The sequence below is a fragment of the Vicugna pacos genome, chromosome 8 (assembly GCF_048564905.1).
Source record: "Vicugna pacos chromosome 8, VicPac4, whole genome shotgun sequence".
In the NCBI taxonomy this organism is placed as follows: domain Eukaryota; kingdom Metazoa; phylum Chordata; class Mammalia; order Artiodactyla; family Camelidae; genus Vicugna; species Vicugna pacos.
This window is the reverse complement of record NC_132994.1, coordinates 12,335,543-12,357,920: the sequence shown is the minus strand read 5'-3', so window position 1 is coordinate 12,357,920 and position 22,378 is coordinate 12,335,543. Positions and strand designations below refer to the sequence as shown.

The 22,378-nt window shown below is 34.5% G+C and overlaps 1 protein-coding gene across 5 annotated transcripts in view; it reads right to left on the bottom strand.

Annotated features, from left to right (window-relative positions):
- Window positions 1-2,908: 2,908 nt before the first annotated feature.
- Window positions 2,909-22,378, bottom strand: part of TTK (TTK protein kinase) — a 38,139-nt gene continuing 18,669 nt past the window's right edge. For 3 of the 5 annotated variants that reach the window (XM_072965530.1, XM_072965533.1, XM_072965531.1), the window contains exons 12-22: window positions 20,829-20,965; window positions 19,310-19,436; window positions 16,551-16,643; window positions 12,353-12,510; window positions 12,069-12,220; window positions 10,925-11,049; window positions 9,231-9,311; window positions 5,694-5,870; window positions 5,258-5,342; window positions 4,839-4,936; window positions 2,909-3,414 (exon numbers count right to left, since the gene is read on the bottom strand). In XM_072965530.1, coding sequence (XP_072821631.1) covers window positions 3,328-3,414; window positions 4,839-4,936; window positions 5,258-5,342; window positions 5,694-5,870; window positions 9,231-9,311; window positions 10,925-11,049; window positions 12,069-12,220; window positions 12,353-12,510; window positions 16,551-16,643; window positions 19,310-19,436; window positions 20,829-20,965 — 1,320 coding nt within the window. In that variant the 3' untranslated portion in view covers window positions 2,909-3,327. The remainder of the gene's footprint in view (window positions 3,415-4,838; window positions 4,937-5,257; window positions 5,343-5,693; window positions 5,871-9,230; window positions 9,312-10,924; window positions 11,050-12,068; window positions 12,221-12,352; window positions 12,511-16,550; window positions 16,644-19,309; window positions 19,437-20,828; window positions 20,966-22,378) is intronic. The other 2 variants (XM_072965532.1, XM_072965535.1) reach the window with 1 other exon arrangement.

Below are 22,378 nucleotides of genomic sequence, written 5' to 3'. Positions count from 1 at the left end.
GTGTGTGTATATATATATGTAAACCACAAGCAAACGGGATTTATCCGAGGTATGCAAGACTGGTTCAACACTCAAAAATCAACTAATTGTTAGAGGACAGAGGAAACAAGCATGCCTAGTGAAGTGAAAAGGCATCCTGAGACGGGAAAATGAGGCAGGTGGCTCCATATAATCAACGGACTGGTTTATTATAGGGTAACTCAGTCCTGATGAGGTGGGATTGGGATGGGCAGATAATGATCCAGAAGCATCCGCAGCTACATTCTGCGCTACGAGGGGCCATTGGGACAATGTTATAGTTAACCTAGGGTATGGGGTAGGTGTTTGGAAAAAGACATGCATTCTTAAGTCAAGACTTATGAAAGGGTAAGTAGTCTCATGGGCACTGGGAATGCATCAGCAAAGGTTTTCATCATTGTCTGGGGGCTAACAGTGCATGCAAGCTACCTGGTCCTAATGATTATTAAATAATACCTATTAATTACAAAGCTCCTGATGACAGAGAAGTTTACTGCACAGTATAGTCCTGGGTAGGATTAGTAGGATAGGAGAAACTGTAAGGGCCCAAGATGGTGTCAGTTATGCTAACAGCCACACAGTAATCCATCACACATCAACAGACTAGAAAAGAAAAATCATACAATCACTTTTAATAGATGCAGAAAAAATATCTGACAAAATCCAACACCCATTCACAACAAAAACTCTCAGCAAACAGAAATAGAGAACTTTCTCAACTTGATAAAGAATATCTACAAAAAACATAGAACAAACATACTTAACAGTGAGAAACATGAAGCTTTTCCACTAAGATCAGAAACAAGACAAGAAGTCCCCTTATTTCTTGCAATATCATACTGGAGTGTTAACTAATAAGAAATAAAAGGTATGCAGATTGGGAAGGAAGAAATGAAACTATCTTGTTTGCAGATGACAATATTATATATGTAGAAAATCCAAAAGAATCAACAAAAACATTCCTGGAACAAATAAGCAACTATAGCAAGGTTATAGGAGACAAGGCTAATACACAGAAGTCAACCATTTTCCTATATAACAGCAAAGAACAAGTGGAATTTGAAATAAAAACCCCAATACCGGTCACACTAGCACACCCCAAAATGAAATACTTAGGTATAAATCTAAAAATGTACTATATAAGGAAAACTACACAACTGATGAATAAAATCATGGAAGAACTAAGTAAATGGAGAAATATTCCATGTTCTTGGATAGGAAGACTCAATATTGTTAAGATGTCAGTTCTTCCCAATTTGACCTATAGATGCAATGCAATCCCAACCAAAATCCCAGCAAGTTTTCTATGGACATTGACAACAGATTCTAAAGTTTATATGGAAAGGCAAAAAACTCAGAATAGCCAACACAATATTGAAGGAGAATTAAATTGGAGGACTAACACTACCTGACTTGAAGACTTCCTATAGTGATAGTAATCAAGACAGTGCGGTAATGGTGAAGGAAGAGCCAAATAGATCAATGGGACAGAATGGAAAGCCCAGATAGAGTTAACAAATCTTTGACAAAGGAGCAAAGACACAAAAATGGAGTAAAGATTTCACCAAAGAAGACATCAGATGGCAAGTAAGCATATGAAAAGATGCTCCACAACATGTGTCATCAGGGAAGCGCAAATTAAAAGAACAATGAGATACCACTACAAATCTACCAGAGTGGCCAAAATCTGGAACACTGACACCACCAAATGCTGGATGTGGAGCAACAGGAACTCTCATTCACTGCTGGAGGGAATGCAAAGTGGTACCACCACTTTCAAAGACAGTTTGGCAGTTTCTCACAAAACTAAACATATACTTACCATACAAATCCATCAGTCATGCTCCTTGGTATTTATGCAAAGTTGGTGAAAACATGTCCACATGAAAAGCCTGTATACAGATGTTTATAGTAGCTTTATTCATAATTGCCAAAATTTGGAAGCAATCAAGATGATTTACAGTAGCTGAATGGATAAACTATGGTTCAACCAGACAATGGAATACTATTAGGCACTAAAAAGAAGTGAGCTCTCAAGCCATGAAAAGACCTGAAGGTGCATGTTATTAAGTGAAAGAAGTTAATCTGAAGGGCTACATACTGTATCATTCCAACTCTGCCATTCTTGAAAGGGCAAAATTATGGAGACAGTAAAAAGATCAGCAGTTGCCAGGGGTTGAGGGTACCGGAGGGAATACTAGGTGGAGCACAGAGAATTTGGGGGGCAGTGAAAATACTCTTATAATTGTATAATGATGGATACATGTTATTATATGTTTGTCCAAGTCCATAGAATGTGTACCAAGAGTGAAGCGTAATGTATACTGTGGACTTTGGGTGATTGTTATGATGTATCAGTATAGGTTCATGAAATGTAACAAAAGTACCACTCCGGTGGGGGATGTTGATAATGGAGGAGGGAGGCTATGCATGTTTGGGGCAGAGGTTAAATCAGAAATCTCTGTACCTTTCCTTTGATTCTGCTGTGAATCTAAAACTGTTTTAAAAATAAAGTCTTAATTTAAAAAGGTCTATTGAAATCTAGAGAAAAATTGGGGAAAAGAATACTACATTGTAACATCTTTCATTAATCTGTTAGATTCAGAGTCAGAAATTCTGGGACCACATTTGTAATAACTCATTACCAAGTGAGTCGTACAATGAGGTCACGCCCTATACAGCCTACATCACGGGATCCAGCATGATACTCTGACCACCAAAAACAACAGATGTTATGAAGAGTCAAAGGGAGAATTAAAAGAGCCAAATACGGCCCTAAAACTCTGGACTATTACTATCAGTGCCATAAAACAATTTAGGAAATCTATTTTAGAATTCAAACCCTTTGGAATTTTTCCCCCGAAGTTCATTTACTAGGTCTACTCTCATGTTTTCCCTTAATCCTATTTTTATTAATTAAGAATTCTGTTGCCACACCAATAATACATTTGAACAAAGAAAACAATTTTACAACTTTGACATTTTAGTGTCATTTTATACTATACAAAACCTTATGTACATAGTTCTTCAGAATGTATTTCAGTTTTCTACCCACTATTCCAAGTGTGAAACAATATCAAGTAGATTTACAGGAAAGCATAAAAGAGAAAACAGTTCTACAATTTAATATATACAGTGCCATTTCTGGTTATTGTTTTTACAGTTTTCTTTTGAGGATAATCCACTGAAATTTTCTGCCAATGATATTTCAGAGTGAAGTTATCTTCAAGAGATCTCCAAGAGATTCAAGAGTATGAAAGTCCAGTACATTGTACAGGTGACACCTGACAGTTTATGAGTAGCTACAAATCATTTTTTCCCCCATTTTTTTTCAAAAGTCTTAGATGATGAAGAGGAATCATGACTTTCACCACCACTGTAGTGCTCATATAAAGTCTGAAATTAAAAACATAAATTTGCTTTGTAACTTTTAAAATTCAATGTATTATCATATCAGATTAATAAATATAACTTTACATATTCTACTCTGTAATAAATTTCTCTCTTGTTCTTATAATTAGGAAATTATTTTATAAACTGTAAGAGATAATTAAAAAATTTAAACACCTAGCTTGGCTTAAGAATCACCTATCATGACATGTGGCGTAATCTTTCTGTAGGAAAAATGCAACAGCTGTAAGAATATATATGTGCATCCTCAAGGCCTTCTTGATCTCCCTTACTTTTTCTTAAATAAAGCCAGTCTTAGGTAAATTCCTATACTGTAAAATATTCTCATCAGGCAATATACTTTCAGCTGATATTTAAACTAATAAACAGAGGACATTTAAAAAAATCATACAATTATTATATAGATATGCATAATTAACTATATTAAAATCTATGTATTAATAAAGGATTTAAGGCTAGTCAAATCTAATTTATGAAAATGAAAGAAAGATATCTTTGCCATCAAGGATCACATAACCTTACTGATAAAGATAACTAATAAACCTCAATTTTACTTATTAAAGGCTTTAAACAATACTGGTAGAAATTTAAACCACAGAGATATGAAATACAGAGAAAAATTACAAAACAAATTTTGCCCAATTTTAATTCCTAAAGCCATTGATTTAGCTATCAGCACTTAAGAAAACTTCAGAAAAAAATTTACCTTGTATCATATGAATGCAAATACAATAGTGAATATATTATAAATTTCTCTAGAAATGTATCCAAGTTCTTAACATCTTAGATTGGCTTTCCCCCGATCCAGAGAGCTAAGAAAGTTTTTAGTTTAAGCTCCCATAATTTTACAATAACATTATCTGAACTATATAATTAGTAACTAAGGTGAATAAACATACATAGTGTTCTAGAAATGACTAGGAGTTTGATGGCGGTGAAATTTGAAAATCAGGGTGCAGATTGGGAGACTCAAGGGCTTGAGACACTTGCTTTGAGAAATGTACTGATTGCTACATACAGCTTCACAAGAGTCCCTGCATGTGATAAATACTGTGATAAATATGGTTTAAGAAAAAAATTGTCTAGAAGAAGTCTGTTGAAAAGCTGTATTAAAAATGGTGTTGATATGAAAGATATTATTCAATTTATTCCAGTTAAGACCTGAGAGTAATCCTTTGAATGTACCTTATATGACAATCCATTTTCAGTTGTGCTGTCTGCACAATAAGAATGTAAATCAAATAAATATTTGTCAAAAATCACATTTTAAGTATTAAATATAGTAAAATACTTTATAGCTGCTCTGATGGTTGGGCCAGCTTTCCTTTGGATTACCTGTTTAAGTGTCTAACTCATTAACTTATGCAAAACAATTAAAATTAGCGTAGACAGAGAACAGACATACTTACTTTAGCAGCTCTCAAAATGGAGTTAGGAGAATTCAGACAAACAAGTTGGCCCAGAACATGTTTCATTTCCTCAGTGGTTCCTTTGGCCATCTGGTTTCCTGTAAAAAATAAAATAACACACTGGTATCAAATAAGAAAAACATTAGTTCATATATATAAATATGTATTCTGTTTAATAGCACAATAACTGGCATTCCTGTAATTTATCACTGATCATAACCTCTTACCTAGGGTAAGTAAAAATGAATGCCAGTCTAAGGAAAGGTGATTTCATTTATTTTTGTATTTAGCATTAAGGAGCTTCCTTAAGGAAGAAAGCAGGCAGGAAAAGAACAGCCAGTTCAGACTCTGTTTTTCATTACAGTTAAAAGGCTGTTTATATTAGCAATTTAGTAATAAATTTATTTTTAAAGAAGTACCTGGATGGGTTTGAATCTGGACATATCGATGTGCCAGAAGCTCAGGAATGGATATCCTCTGTTTAGGGTCTCTTATTAAACAACACTGTAAACATAAAGATTAAATTTTTTAAAAAAAGCACATTTTCTCATGCAATATTGATATTTTCCCAGATCACATCATATTATAGAAGTTGCTTTCTAGAGAGTCTACTTAGAAATTACAAGATTTTACAAGTCATTTTGGCAAAATCCCCAAATATTCATAAGTTTTAAAATATCTTCAAAGTGAAATTCACATTCCTTAGAAAGCTAATTCAGTCAGCAATTCCTTTCAATAGATTAGTTATAGCTAAGCCAGTTACATAATTCTAATCATTTCAGCTATTTCTTTAAGTAAACCATTAAGTACTATATGAAATACAGTTATTCTATAACCATATACTATTTATATTACCTTTAACACATCTTGAAGATCTTTCTCTGGAATATCAGGAAATTCAATTTCATGATTAGGGTCAATTATGGCATGTAATTTAGAAATCTGATTAATTATATGCTGAAACGGTGTTTTCCCATAAGTCATGTAGTACAGAATGCAGCCTAAGGACCAAACATCACTTTTGGGGCTTATCTAAGTTAAAAAAAAAAAAAAGTTACTGTCATTTTAATATAAAATTAAAAGAATATTATATATACAAACATATGCACCCTAATATTTAAAATCATTACTAAACCTCAGTAAATGTACAAGTATTAGACTATGTTCATATAACAAAACATCCTTTTCTAGTTTTTATTTCATTTGGTTATTTTATCAAAAGAGATGAGTTTCACTTTATATCATTCAACAAACTCATAATTAAAATATTTCAACGAAAAAAAATATTACATTCTTATCAGCCTGTGAAAATATAAAACTAAAAAGCATAATTGCAAATTTTAAATTTATTTGTTTTCCCCCAAATTCCTGGATTACAATAAACTTTTACATAAATTCATAATATATAAATATGTATAGATTTTTAAAAAGTTATATAAGTTGAGCTATCCTAAACCCAAGAACACAAACTATAGAGCCAGGCTGGGCTGGGCTTGAATCCTGGCCTTATCACTAGCTGGTATTTCTATGCATCTCTGTTTTCTCACCTCTAAAACAGAAAAAATTAAAGTATATTTTCATGTGTATTAAATAATATAACCATGAGATATGGGTAAGCATAGAGAATGGTTTCTGGTTACAGTAAGTACTCAATAAATATTACTTATTACTAAATATTCTTTGTATTAAATAATTTCATCAGAAATAATGCAATATCATAATTACACCTTTGACTTTAAAAAGAACATGAATAAGAGCAAATAGCAGTGGGCATAATAAATGAGAATGGCTAGACTCCTCTTTTAAAAGATGGATACTCAATACACATTAAAACAAAAGGGAACCACATGCTTTCCACAAAAGATTAATCTAAACCAGATGACACAGAAAGGTAGAAAGGAAATGGCCATATAACCAAATGCAAAAAGGAAAAGAAAACAGAGACAGCAATATTAATATTAGGAAGAGAACACGGCAAAATGCTTTTAAGAGAAAAAGCCATTTTATAGTGATAAAAGGTACAGTCACCCAAGAAGAGAGGATAGTTATGAAATTCTATGCACTGAAACTACATTCAATAGAACTAAACTGAGCAAAAACCTATATTAAAATCTTTGAAGGGAGTTGGGTTTTAACATCCCTTTCAGAACATAACAGATAGAATAGATTCCATTATCTGAACACAAAGCAAACTGAAAATTAATTAAAAAACAAAACAAACAAAACCTCTTCTTCCTCCAATTTAATCACTTAAAATTTAAGTCCATTTCTAAATACTAAATCATGGATTAAAAAGAATTTCAGATTCTGGGAAAAGGGCAGTGGCTGTGGAAGCCCCAGTTTCTCAAATTCTGCAAATCCCCAGAAGACAGAGCAGCCTGGTAACAAAATCATAAACATATGGAAAATACTGACAGCAGAACCAGGGAACCCCAGGATGAGAATGTCGACAAACCACCACCACCCACAAGTCCGGCATGGTAGAGGTGTCTGGAGAAGAGGGAAGGAACAAATGTGACTGCCAGACCTCAGAACAGAAATCCCAAGTAGCCAGCAGGTGTTAGATTGGGAGGGGTTTTGGGCTCTTTCATGGCAAGGATTACCCCACATGTCAGGATAAAAATTTATCTTCTATTCAGAACCACTAAGGCCACTGGACAGCAGGTGATTCAATTGAACTGACATTTACCAATACTACATAATAAAGCACTGAGTTGATAGCTGAAAAAAATCTGAACGCTACATGCAGTTCAAAATAAATTTTAAAGTAAAAAAGAATAAAGCAATTTTAAAACTGAAATTAAAAATTTTGGAAATTAATGAAAATAAGAAACACTACAGTAAAACATATAAGTAGCAGCTAAAGTAAAACTCAAAGTAAAATTCAGTTTTAACGTTTTACTTATAAGCAAGAATACTAAAATTAAATACGCAATTATTTAAACGCAGAAGCTAGGGGGAAAAAACCTAAAGGCGATACAAATAACAAAGATAAAAGCAGAAATTAATTAGAAAACAAATGAAAATAGAATTAATAAATGAAGTCAAGGGGAGAGTATAGCTCAGCGGTAGAGTGTGTGCTTAGCACACACAAGGTCTGGGGTGCCGTCTCCAGCGTCTCCATTAAAGATAAATTAAAAAAATCTAATTACCACCCTTCCCCCAAATAAATAAATAAAATTAAGACTTGGTTCTTTAAAGTTAACAAAACCATGGCAAATCTAATGAAGAAAAACACAAAAGAGAAAGACAACGAATCTAAGTATTCAAAGAAAAAGAGAAGCTAAAGAGATATAAAAAGAATTTTTACAAAGAGAGACTATTTGGCATAATTTTATGCCAGTTATTTGGAAAGAAATTTGGAAGCCACAATTTTCTAGAAAGGAAAATATAATTCAGTAAGTGAAAGTAGTTACAGAGCAACTGTGTAGAGCTGGACGATGTACTCAGTGCTTTATATTCTTTCTCATTTAATTCTCAATTACTTTAATTAATTAATTTTGGGGTGTGTGTGGTTTTTTAGGTTTATCTACTAATTTTATTTTTTTAGAGGACGTACTGAGGATTGAACCTAGGACCTTGTACATGCTAAGCATGCGCTCTGCCACTTGAGCTATATCCTCCCCCTCTCAATTACTTTTAAAACAGGTACTATTTGTAAGCCTCATTTACAGATGAGGAAATTAGCCATGTTAAGTCACAGAGACAGCTGATAATGAAGAGGAGATCTATGACTTGAACGCAGGTATCGCACAGCGACTCGTGCTTGTCATCCACTTGGTTACACTACTGTAGAGAAAGAGAGATTAGCCCGGAAGCTGTGGGCACCAGGGCAGGCAAAACGGACCCAACAAGGGCACCAATGAGGCTAACACAAAAGCTCATTCAGATGGTGAAATAAGTGGAAAAGTAGCTGGGAAAAATTACGTACTAGAGTTGTACTAGGAAATGTAAAATTCACAAACGAAGAAATGGTAAGAAATAAATGTAAGCATCAGAGAGGATTCCAACAACTTTTTGAAACAAAACAAAAAAAGACTTCAAAGGTTATCAATTCAATGTTACTTAAAGTGTCCATATCAGAGTTGATTTAGTCTTCTGTTTTTCCCTCTAATTTTAGAATTCAAAAAAAATCTTATGTGCATTTCTTATAGGAGCTCACCGTGAGGCATCATGATATTAAAAGCACAATATTAAAAGAACAATCTCAAGTCAATAAAGGGTAAAAGTGAATCCCATGACAATCTGCTTAAGACAGCAAGGTCTCTGTAATGGCCTAAAAAATTTTAGAATTTAAGGAAATAACTTTTAGTTATCTATTAAGTTTATTCAGAGACTGGTCCACTTGCTATTGGTGCCAGATAAATGAGATGTAAGTAACCTTTACAGTACCTTTGATTTGGATTTCCCATTCTCTCTTGAGGAAGACATATCTTTGATTGCTTCTGGTGGCATATAATTAACGGTACCAACCTACTTGTCAAACAGATCACAGAGAACACGGATCAGTGGAAGTAATTCATTCTGTTTTAGATTTTTTTCAAAACACGAATGTCAGATTCTTGGAAACTTAGACAATGAGATTTCAGTAATATATCTGAAAAACTCAAGTAACTGACAAAAATACTAAGACACAAGTTTCTTTGCAACTCCAGCAAAATAAATTTGGTTCATAATCAGAAAATTGACTCCTTTCAGAATGTTGAGCTATTTCTAAGATTATGGTGGGCATCTACCATACAACTGTCCAGGATAAAATTATATTAATGGCCATAAACTTTGAAGGAATTGATTAAGCACTTATTTCTGTCCTGGAATAGACCAAGAACATTTTTCTAAACTCAACCAACCAACCAAAATCTAGCTTTGTCTCTAAGTATTCCCTGGGCTCATGTTCAAATAGAGATGGGATGTGTATCTAAATCATGCAACAATTTCCATAATAGGATTATGCCTACCTTACTATGAATTCATTCTATTCTAAAATAAACAGTTCTGCTTTCAAACACGGAATATCTGCACTTTAGAGCCTTCCCATAGAAGATGTCTTCAAGCTGATTTGCAACTAAATGTTCAGCCATATTTTTGATGTAAAAAGAAGTGACTATCAAACAGAATTGTTTAAAGGGCATGCTGTTCATCTGCTCCTAAAAAACCCTATGATTAAGGCAGATCCACATCAGAAATCTGGATACATGGAATATATGGTCTTGGCTCCAAGCAGGATTATTTTTAGTCCTTCTTTGGTTGTTATCATCTGTTTTTGGGGGGACAACTGCTACAGATACAGGCTTAGGCAGACACTCACATATATGCATACGTCTATGTCCTATGTGTATAACAGCACTTCACTGTACACATGAGGGTAGAGGAACCCCGTCTAGACATCCATCAATAGAAGATTGCTTATATAAATTATGCTTTGTCAAAAAAAAATTATGGTTTGTCAATATGCAGTCAAATCACAAACAAGGCTTTTCTATATGTGTAATTTTGTAAAACAATAAAAGTACATTGCAGAACAATTAAAAAAGATTGCTATTGCATATCCTATTATAAAAATGCAGTTGAGTACAGTATTTATTAATGTGCATCCAATATGAAGGCCCACTTGAGAATTTTTTTTCAAAGTTAAATGACAGGGAAAGCTTTACTTCTCTGCAAGAATGAAATAATATGACTTCAGGGGCAGTGAAAAACATGTAACTGCAATTCTCTTTGGTTGCTACCAGGAAACTGAGACAAACTGAGACTGCTATCAGGAAACTGAGACAGTTTCAGATGAATTTTAGATAATGACCAAGATGATTTCCAAGGCAAACATTACCACTTCTCTATCTCAGCTACAGGAAAATCATTCAAAATTGCTGGATGTATTTCTACTGGACCTTGACTTTCTATACTAAATTGTATTAATCATAGTTTTAATTTGTTTGTATAGTTATAGTATCTATTCTTGTAAAAAGGCTTCAAATCCTTTGAAAAATGAGGTAGGTAAAAATAAAATCCTCATTAGCAAAATAATACACACAAATAAAAAGGAACTGGACTCTACTTGTGGTAACCAACCATCCATTAAGTCTTACCTGAGAGTCTTTAATAATACTTGTTGTATCTGGTTGCATTTGGTTTGCAATTCCAAAATCAATTAGCTTGAGCATTCCATCAACTATCAGAAAGTTAGCAGGTTTCAGATCACTGTGAACAATACCTTCAAAATAAAAATTCATTATAATATTAGACCATGTAAAATATTCTAAGCACAAAAAACTTCACAGTCTATTCACTGAGTTGATTCCTTTAGTCAATCAAATTTAGTATTTATTTTTAATATATTCTGCAAACATATAGCATCAGCTACGTGCCAGGCACTATTCTAAGTTTGTTGCTTGTACTGAATCATTTAACCCTCATACTAACACTGAGGTGAGTACTATTATTATCCCCATTTTTAGTTGAGGAAACGAAGGCAAAGAGTGTATGTAATTTGTTCAAGGTCACACAGCCTAAGAAACAGTGTCATGAATTGAACCCGTGTGGTCTGGTTTTCAGAGTGTATGCTCTTGACCACTGTGATTCACTGCCCACGAGAGACCTGCCAGATTACAGGACCTAGTGCTCCTGACACCTCCATCCTTACAGCCTGAACTTGACCACTGGTGAATTATCTTTTAACTCATAGGAAGGGAGACGCAAGGAGACAATTTACAATTATCCACATTAACAATTATTTAAAATAAAGATAAGATAAAGGTAAAGAAGCCCTAAAAAGAACCAAGACCAAGTAAAGTAAAACAACCAACCCAGAATGTAGAGCTTATAGTTAAAAAAAAAAAAAACTCCCACAAAAAATACACAATACAAAATGACTAGGAGAATGAGTGAAATAAACACCTCCAATTTTCAGGATGCCTGAAACCCAAGGCCTCAGATCTGCTACAATCCAAGCATTTGGACACTCAGGATTATGGACTGTGTTAATACTGAGAAAGATTTTGTTATAGATGTTTTATGGATGTGGGGACTTGAGTTCATGCCCCATATTCTTTGCTTAAACAGTGTTTTAAAGAAATGGTTTTGCCCCATCATCTTTATTAAATAAACTTCCAAATATTTGGTTTATCTAGTCTAAAAGGGTCAATAACCAATTTAAAATTATAGGCTTATTTCTCTAAGATGAGACTATTAATAAATATTTTAATTTTAAATACGAAGAGATTTTTAAAATACCATGCTGATGAATTGTGTGAACTGCCTCCAACATATTTTTCCAGTAACTCTTCCGTTCCCATGGATCGATGGATTTTTTCTTTTTAAGCCAACTATTAAGATCAATATTTCCACACTCCATTACCATGTAGATGTACTGGTCCGTGATTTCACTGCCATTAAAAACAAACAAAAACAACAGAACAATAAACAGTTAGGTTATACTATTAAGACTTACTAAGTATTTATCTTAAGAATTAAAGCCAAGAAACAGTTTTCTTTTTAAATTAAAAAAAAATTCTTACTAATCATAAAGTCGAATGATTTTATCACTATGTTGTTGTAGTTTATTCAAATAAGCAATTTCATTCCGGTAACTATCAATTGTTTGGCTATCTGCTTCTTCTAAGTTCACATATTTTATAGCATGTATCTGCTTCTTTTCATTCAACACCTGAAATACCTATAGAGCAGAACAAAGGAAGAAGTTTAGAATGCACTATTTACATATTGTCACAATATTTCTACATTTTTTAGAATCTTAGGTTAAGGATTATTGATGTGAATAATTTAAAATGTCTGGGCTTATTTTGAGTATAGAGGGGAAGAAACATGTTAGGAGAGTAATAGTACATTCTGAACTACCTACAATGATGGGCATTCAATGACTCATAGGCATAAACTAAAATATTTCTGAATCAATATATAAGAAAGGCGATTTAAATTTCATATACATTCCTAACACTCTGTTAGATGCTACAACCAGGGAAATAACCTTAGAAAAAGACATTAAAAAATGCTAAAGACTAAGGGCTGTAATAAAGAGTCAGTTCATTTCTTAGATAGTGTTTATTCCATTTCATTTATGTGGTAGAGAATATTTCAAAATATGCACTAATTGTAAGCTATCAGTAATGCTTGGTCGTAAAAAGCAGATCAGGTCCAATTTTCAAAATCAACCTGACAGGAACAAGATGGTCCTGTAAGCATGCTGAGGTCCAGGTCAAACTGCTCTGGCTGTAATGACAGTCAAACTCAAAGCAGTATCGATAGGGCAGATATATATATATATATATATAAATATATATATATAAAAATAATACATTTAGAAAAGATAACACAGTTCGAAAACACTGCGAATGTGTCTAACTTTCAGCAAACACACAGCAGGAATGGGGCTTCTAAAATGCAAGAATTCAAATACAAAATGCCAGTGCAAGCAAGAAAAATTATATTCATTCATCTCTTTTGACACATTGAAGTAAAACATCATTTATCTGAAGGCCATCTAACCTTGACTACCCAGCAGATACTGGCAAGGAACAAGAAAAAAGCCAAAGTGTTTATGAGGTTCATGCATTGCAACTGCACTGATAAGCAGAATCCATCAGGCTGGCAGGTACAGCTTAGTTCCTTCTATTTTAAATGCAAAACTCTACCAAAGTATTATTGGTTTTACTTGCACACAAAACAAATTAGAGGGGGAAGGGCATAAAACAGTGATAGGGCAAGAGGCACAGAAAATAGCAAGGAAAGAGAAAAGTAATTTTAGAACAGCATGAAGTCATTTTGTATAAGGTAAACAACGTTATAAATCTCAGAGAACTGAGAGTATCTACTATTCTGTTTTAATACAATTAAAACGTTGTTAGCAGTACCTACCATACTGGGTTGGAAGGATGACTGAGGTGATGTGTTTGGAGTGGAGCAAATGTTAGCTACCATCATTGAAGACAATTAGGACAGAAGAAGGTGGATGTTTCAAAACATATTGAAGTTGTTAGGCATATGGGAAAAAAAGATTTGTAGGGTATTAAAGATCTTCAAAAGTTTTGAGTAAATGAAAACTTTTAAATCAACTTTTTGCATTATATGCTTTTACTCCATTATTGCTCTGCTCCAGCAAAACTCTTGCAATAACTGATGAGATGGATTAGGGAGCCTTTATTTCCATTTCAGAGATAGTGTCAGAGTTATAATTTGTCAGTTTCATGGAAAGTTAATGAATGAACTAGAAACGTCGGCGCTTTGACCATTCCTATTAGGTCCATGACTTTTTTTTATTTGTGTGTGTATATATGTGTGTGTGTGTGTGTGTGTGTCTATCTATATACATGTATGTGTATATATATGAATATATATTTAATGAAGTATAGTTTACAATGTTGTGTCAATTTCTGGTGTACAGCGCAATGTTTCAGTCATACACAAACACACATATATTCGTTTTTATATTCTTTTTCAACATAAGTTACTACAAGATACTGAATATAGTTCCCTGTGCTATACGGTGTAAACTTGTTGTTTATCTATTTTAGATACCGTATAAGCTGGTCATTGTCTAAATTCTAGACTAGACAGAGGATAATGGTGTTGGTTTCATTAGGCATGTTACCCTCTTTCCCCTGAGGCAGGATGATTTTGTCAATGCCATCACAAGAATGAAACAATAATTTTATTGCACTAAGAAAATATGGGCCAGTCATAGCTTTGTCACTTGGCCCTTGACTTTAGTAAGCTTACACCTTCATTAACCGCCAAGGAAAAATATTTCAAACACTGTTAAGATTATTCTACATCTTCTGAAGACATGCTACTAAATAAATAAATATGTTGATAAAAATCAGTTGCATTGTCCCTTTATTGCCACACCTAAAATGTGGGGCAAGGGAAAGAACAAAGGAAGTGTATGCAGAAAAGAAACTGATACTATTGAACAATAGCTACACGTGGTAATGAACACACCTTATTCATAAATCACAGTAAACCTTAAAATGAACCCAGCAGGCTTTGTTTCAGATATCATCCTTGACAACTTAGAGTAGGGAAACACCTGAGGAGAGACAGTCCATTCACTCAACAAATTCCTCAGGCTCTGCTGTGTTGGAGGCACTGTTCTAGACAATGCAGCAAACATCGGTGAGCAAACCACACAAACATCCCTATCTCGATGGAACTCACAGTCAAGTGCAAGGGGACACAAACAACAAAACCAAATAAGTGAATTACAGAGCACATTGGAAGATCAGCTACAGAGAAAAATAAGGCAGGAGAGGGGAATGGAGCTCAGTGCTGACTGGAAGGCAGGAGCTGCAGTTTTAGAATGCGGTCAACAAAGGCCTGATTGAGAGGACACTTGAGCAAACATGTGAGGACATGTGGAGGAAAATCAACTCTTACGTTAAAATAGAGCAGGAGAGCAAGGGCTGATTCAGTGAGACTGGTTAGAAGGCTATTGTAACAATCCAGGTAAAAGATGAAGTTGCTTTGGCCAAAGCGATAATGGTGAAGGTAGTGAGGAACAGTGAGATTCTGGTTGGTTTTGAGGTAGAATCAACAAGATTGCTGATTGGCTAGACGAAGGTGTGAGAGTAAGTGGAGTCAATGTTGACCTCAGTGTTTTGGGCCTGGCAATTGGAAGAATGAAGTTGCCAATTTACTGAAATGGCAAAGACTATGAAGCAAGAGTTCTGCTTGGGATATACTAAGTTCTAAATATCTCACAGACACCCAGAAAGAGATGCTGGGCAGTCAAGTTGGATATGCAAGTCTGGAATTCAAAAGAGAAGTTTGAGAATTATCAGCACAAACATGGTATGTAAAACCATGAGACTGGATAAGAGCAGCAAGTGGGTGAGTGAGTTTAGAGAGAAGAAAAGAGGTCAAGGGCTGAGCTCAAAGGCATTGCACCACTGACATCAGGGACATGAGGAAGACAGGAAAGGGAACGGCCAACTGGAGAAGAGGAACACTGAAAGAGGCCAAGTGGAAAAAAAACCTTCAACGAGAAAAGAATAATCGACTGTCCCAAATGCTAATAAGTAAACTAGAACCAAAGTTAATTAGTTTTGGCAAAAATATGGAGGTCACTGGTGATTCTGATAACAGTTGTTTTGGTGAGTAATAAAGGTAAAAGTAAAACTCTGATTTACATGGATTTAAGAGGATAGAATGAGAAGAACTGAAGATGGTAAGTTTAGACAATACTCTTAAGATGCCTTCCCTCCAGAGAATCAGAACCATATAAATTTAGAACTCAGATAAATTTAGGAAATGATCTATTTCAATTCGAGAAATCCATTTGTTACTAAACTCTTTATGAAATGAGAAACTCAAAACAAAACCCATTAATCAAAAACTCTGCTAAATCATCCTAGGCATATTAATTATTTATATCACAGTCTGACTTACTTTTAGAAAGGTTCTTTTGGGATGATACATAGCTATCATTTGCTATCCCCAAGTCAATGTTAATGTTATTTAGAGATGAAATATGGAATCATAGGATACTGCAGAGAAGAACAGGGAACTGGAAGTGAGAGACAGGTCTGAAGAAATACACCATTTGTTGAGGGGAGGGGATGGGAGAAGGGGATAAGAGGGACTTTTTTGCTCAAGGGAAATACGGGTCTCTAGAAGTTAAGAAAAAGGACCCAGAAGATAAAAAGACAAAGAAACTGAAGTTTAAAATATTTTTATTCATTCCTTATTTAAAATACTTACCTTACTTGAACCTCCACTTCCTATCTGCTTCAATATGGAATATATTTTTCCTTTAACCGAAATGCATTCATTTGTTGAAGAGGACGCTGAAATCTAAATAATTAAAATATATAGTCAAAGATTCAAAGAACATGCTTGAGAAACTAGCTTGCATTAGTACAGTGAAATGCTTCCAATTTTGAAATTATCTGAAATCTTAAGTAATTAGATATGTCCCAATATTTTAAAGAGGCAATTTACTGTACATACTTTAGCCAAAGAAAAAAACTTATTAAATGAATATATAGGCAAAGTTCCAAAGACTGGCCATCTAACTTGCCTTTACTTCTTAACATAAATACATAAATAGAAAACTTAAGGGGAGAAAAACTCACTTAATATCCAACATACCAACTCATAAGCCATTACTTTTCATCTTTCTTATCTATTCTTTTTTCTTACACAAAGTTCTTTACTTACATATATTAACAGAACTTCATCTATACTTTTTTCTCATTTAGGATTACATTATAAAGGAAGCAGCGTGCTAAGGTCCTAAGAGTTCCAGCGTCAATCAGACAAATGCAAATTTCAGCGATGTCCCCTTTTTGCTGGGTGATATTCAGTAAGTTGATTAATTTGAATGTCAGCATCTTCCTCAGCAAACTCTCAGCCGATGTATTATACAGTGTGCCCCTTCTTCCCTTCCCTGATGCTAAAGCTCTCTGTGGACCTACAGATGCTTTCAACGGGTGGAGTGCTGTGAGGACTTATTCTGAGCTGTCAAGGAAGCTGAAGACACAGAGAGGCCCTGAGTAGCTGACTGACCAAGTTGAAACAAGGTCTGAATAAACCTCATTCAACCAAGTCCTGCTTTAGATCTCAATTGTAGACTATTTCTCACGTGCTCTCCTTCTATATCATATAGAAGATAAGGATTCTAATTTCTTTAACTGCCAGGGTTGAAAGAAAGACCCTGTTGAGTCATGAAACATGTGTTCTCTAAGAGTGCGTTAGGCTTTGAAATATGTACCCCTTATTTTTCACTGAGTTGTAATTTCAGCAGGGGTCTTTGCTACCCTCTCCCCACTCTTCCTTTTGGAGCTTCCTCTTGTCCTTAAGCTGAACATTTCTGAGAGGGAAGAAAGCAGTTCAACATCCTTCCACCTAACTGCTGACAGTTTTTGGAATAAAGTAATTCTGACTCAACACCAACATGAAGTCCGGTTTCCTACAGGGGACATCCCCCAAGCCTTCGCATCGTCTTCACTGTGGCCAGAGGGATTTACTCCAAATGCAAATAAGATCATTTCACTTCCCTGCTCCCACCCGATCCACAGCTTCCCATCCCTTTTAGGGTAAAACATAAAGGGCCCTGCAGAACCGTCAGGATCACCCCTGCTCCTTCCTGAGCTGACCACACTCCAGCCTCTTTTCAATTTCCTCCAGACACTGGTTTCTCGGCCCTTCACTTGGTCATGTCTGGCTTGACATTTAGATTTCAACCCAAACAGGGCCTGACATGAGTGATAGCTCAATAAAGGTGTTCTGAATCAATGTATGGGCAAACCTGATCCTCTTTCTCTGTCTCCTTTGTAATTTATTATACTGCTGATTCAACACTCAAAACACTATTACCTCTTTCCATAATTAGTATAACCTATTGGCAGCTAATTTTTTTTGTTCCATTATTGAAAAAACTGTGGTAAAATTTATATAACATAAAATTTACCATTTTAATCATTTTTAAGTATACAATTCAGAGGCATTAAATACATTCACACTGTTGTGCAACCATTATCAGCATCCATCTCCCAAACTTCTCACCATCTTCTATTGAAATTCTACACCCATTAAGCAATAACTCCCATTTCTCCCTCCCTCCCTCAAGCCCCTGGCAACAACTGTTCTACTTTCTGTCAGCTAATTTTTTAATTTCTTGATTAAAATCTCTTGATTAGTTAACTACTTGTGGTTTGTTTGGGTTTTTTTGTTCTATTAAACAATTTCTACTAACTTTTATTATTTACTAAACATCAGGCTCTGTTGTAAGGGTTACATATATATTAACTAATTTAATCTTCACCCTCATCCTATGGGGTAGATAGCTTTATTATCCTTATTTTATAGATGAGGAAATGGACACAGGGAGTTTAATTAACTTGCAAAAGGTCACATAGCTGGTAAGTAATGAGGCCGAGTCAAGACCAGGCAGTTTCTCTTCAAAGCTATACTTTCTACCAATATTAAGCTGCTACTCAAGTAGTTATTATAAGCTAACTTTAGTATTAATGTCAAGAGAGTGCCTAAACATGTTTCTTCCAGATGGCAATGCAAGTGCCTCGCCAGTAAACATTTTATTCTTATTTTATAATAATTACTTTATAATATATTCAAATAGCATCCAATATTTCTATTCTGATATCCTTAAAAATTTACTTGTATATTAATCAGATAATGAAATAAGGCTGCTCTCTACCAGCTGGCTTACATAGTTAAATGGAATAAAAAAAAACCCTAGATTACAAAATAACTTCTATCTAGTGATTCAAACTAGATACTTTGGGTTAGTTAATGGAAAAAGCTTAATTAGCTTCTTCAGTAACTAACCGCTCAAACATAAGGGACCCTTATGAGGATATCAGAAATGAGTTTTGCCTGATGGGACTAAGAATGGACAAGTCCTTAGCACCTTTCTCAACAATTAGATGCTGTAAAGATAAAATCTTTGAAATTGCTCATAACTTAAATTATACCATCATAAATAAAGCTTATCAAACCTGTAAATTTTGAAGTGGTGTAACAGGAATTTGCTGCTGTTGCTGCTGGAAATAGGCAAGTTGGCTATACGGTGTTGATAACTGACAAGCAGGTGGAAAGTCATTCTTTACAACTGGAGTTCTAAAACTAGTAAAGATATTTTAAAAATTTAAAACATTAAAGTTTTAACAACAAGATTGTGACTCAGATTTTGTATGCTTTAAAAAGGTAGATACCAATTTAAATGTGTTACATCAAGCAGAATCCAAGTCAATTTTCAAAATACAGCTGAATTATTTATCCTAGATACACCATCACCAAAAATTTCATTTTGGGGAATTCTTTCTTAAGCAAGAAAGAATTCTTGTTTTTTCGCAGACAAGAAATTCTTATCATTAAAATACATAAGATGGCATTTAAAATATGGAGTTGGAGTTATTTGATAAGAATTTAGCCAAGGCAAAGCTCAGCCTAAGCCAATCATGGGATTTTATAAATGCTTTTCAACAATAATGTTCTATAACCACCAATGGAAGTATCTGAAAGCCAATTACATCAGAGGAGTTTGGCCTTTGAGCATAAAGCTGTTCAGCTCACATTTGTGCTTTGCTTGTCTTATTCACTACTGTATCTTCTAAATCAAGAACAGTGCTTGATACAAAGGAATTCTACAAATATCTGTTGCCACTAAACTAACTTCACAAGAAATAACTACACCACTATTTTAGTTAGCAGTCATTCTTTAAAATATTCTAAGTATATGAAAATGAGGTAATATAAAGCAAAATTGTATTAAGTAAGAGACTTGGTTATAAAACCCCAAGGCCAGTTCTAAGATCAAGCATTACATTAAGAAAATGAAAAGCAAAAGGCATCATGGACTCCAGTAATCCTCTAAGACATTAAAAAATACATTAAAAATATAGCTACTAGTTGAAGGAAGTGCTATGCTACATCCCTTTTTTTCTTCCTTTGAAATGCCATTAACTGGCTTTTGCAATATCCTTTGTGTTCTCTGTCAATCAGTACCGACTATCCAACTTCTTCACTCACCCCTCCCTGCCACCCTCTCCAGTTTTGAACACCACCAGAACTATGTGACCCAGACCACCAACCTCTCTCGGAAACCGTCACCCTCTAATCAACATCTCCTTTGCTATAAAATATATCCACCCTTTATCAGCTGTAAGAATGTTAACCTTTAAAATCTCTCTCTCAGTTACACAGAGGTATCTATGCAGCAATGCATGATCATCAAGAAGTTCTGCAGACTTAAAGTATTTATAGGTACTGCCTATAGACATATACGTATAAAAGTATAGAGCATATCACATAGGACAGAGATTATCACAACAATCCTTAAAAATATATTCATAGTCACCTTCCTCTGCCCTTTTACTGATGAAAAACCTGATGCTGAGAAAAATAACAGGAATTCAAAGTCTTTACAGTGGCAGAGCAGTATACACTTCCAGATCTGTCTGGTCCCAAAGCCCCTGTTATTTTTATAGTACCAAGCTAAGAACCAAAAGTAATTACCAGCTCATGTAATCATCCAAGGCACTGTTGCTGGGTGTCTTACAAATAGATTTGGGGTTAATCCATTTAGGTGTCGATATTGGTGGTGACTGTTTTGAAACTGAAAAGGCAGGTTGCTCAAAAGTGGTTTGTTTCTGCTAAACCAAAATAAAAAAATAATCATGATTTAGGGCTTTTAATTAGCCACCTATAAACAGTCTCACAGACATTATAACTTCTAAAAGAAAGTAAAAATATGAAATACAAAAGCATGCTAAAATAGACATATATATTCCAGACTTTCAATAACTTTTTAGTATAGCTCTTTTACTCTAAATTCTGAAGCCTGCTTTATTTTGCTCAAAGAGATTACAAGTAGAGGGAAAGCAAGAGCAGCGTTTAACAAAACAGGATCTAATATCCTCTCTCATCAAGGCTATTGTAATTAGCATTGAACTTTTATTATCTTAACAAGTACTCTTGGGAGTACCTATAAGGGAACAACAATTAGAATGGCAACTGATTTTCCGTTAGAAACCATGGAGGCCAGAAGAAAGTGTCGTGACATTTTTCAGGTGCCGAAAGAAAAAAACTGTAAACCCAGAATACTATATCCAGTAAAATATCCTCCAGAAATGAAGAGGAAATAAAAACATTCTCAGATAAGAAAAACTAAAAGAAATTGTTGCCAGCAGACTTACTTTATAAGAATGGCTTAAAAACTTCTCTAAACAGAAAGAAAAAGATGAAAGACTTGGAACATCAGAAAAAAAGAAAGGGGACAGTAAACTAAAAACGTGGGTGAATACAATAGGTTTCTCTTTTCTTCTTCAGTTTTCTAAGTTAATGATTAAAGGAAACATATCAAAAAACAAAAACAAAAACAAAAAAAACAAGTACTCTGTGCTTCTGAAAACTAGTCTCTCTTTAACCAATAAAACTATATTCCCTACTTTTATGTCTGGAGGGAAAATGGCCAAATACTAATGATTTAACAAAATCTGAAATGGCAAACACCTATCAAGTGTTCTTCTCCCTTGTAAGAGACATAAACCTTGTAGAATTTATGTTATACAAGTCCCAAAGCAGTAATGACGAATGAACATCGTCTACTGCAGATCAGCAAATTACAGCCCTAGGCTGAATCTGGCCTGCCACCTGTTTTATAAATAAAGTTGTATTAGAGCACGGTCCATTTGTTTACATATTGTCTATGGCTGTTTTCATGTGACAATGGCAGAGTTCAGTAGTTGCACCAGCGACCATCTGGCCTGCAAAGGCCACGGAGCTTTTACAGAAAAATTTTGCCAAGCCCTGCAAACCATATTTTGCTTGAATGCTATTAGTAACTGAGTGCTCACTACTGCTTACGGAAGTTCAACTTCAATTTGGGGACAGCTTTAGTTATTAGAAAGTATTCACAGATACTGGATTAATTCAGTTTCTTTATTATATTTTCAACCCACTGGTCCACGTTATGCTCTGGAGAACCACAGTGGAGAAATCTACACTGCTTTGAACATTTCAGCCCCTTGAGTTTTTGAAGATATCTAGTATGGCCACTGTATCTC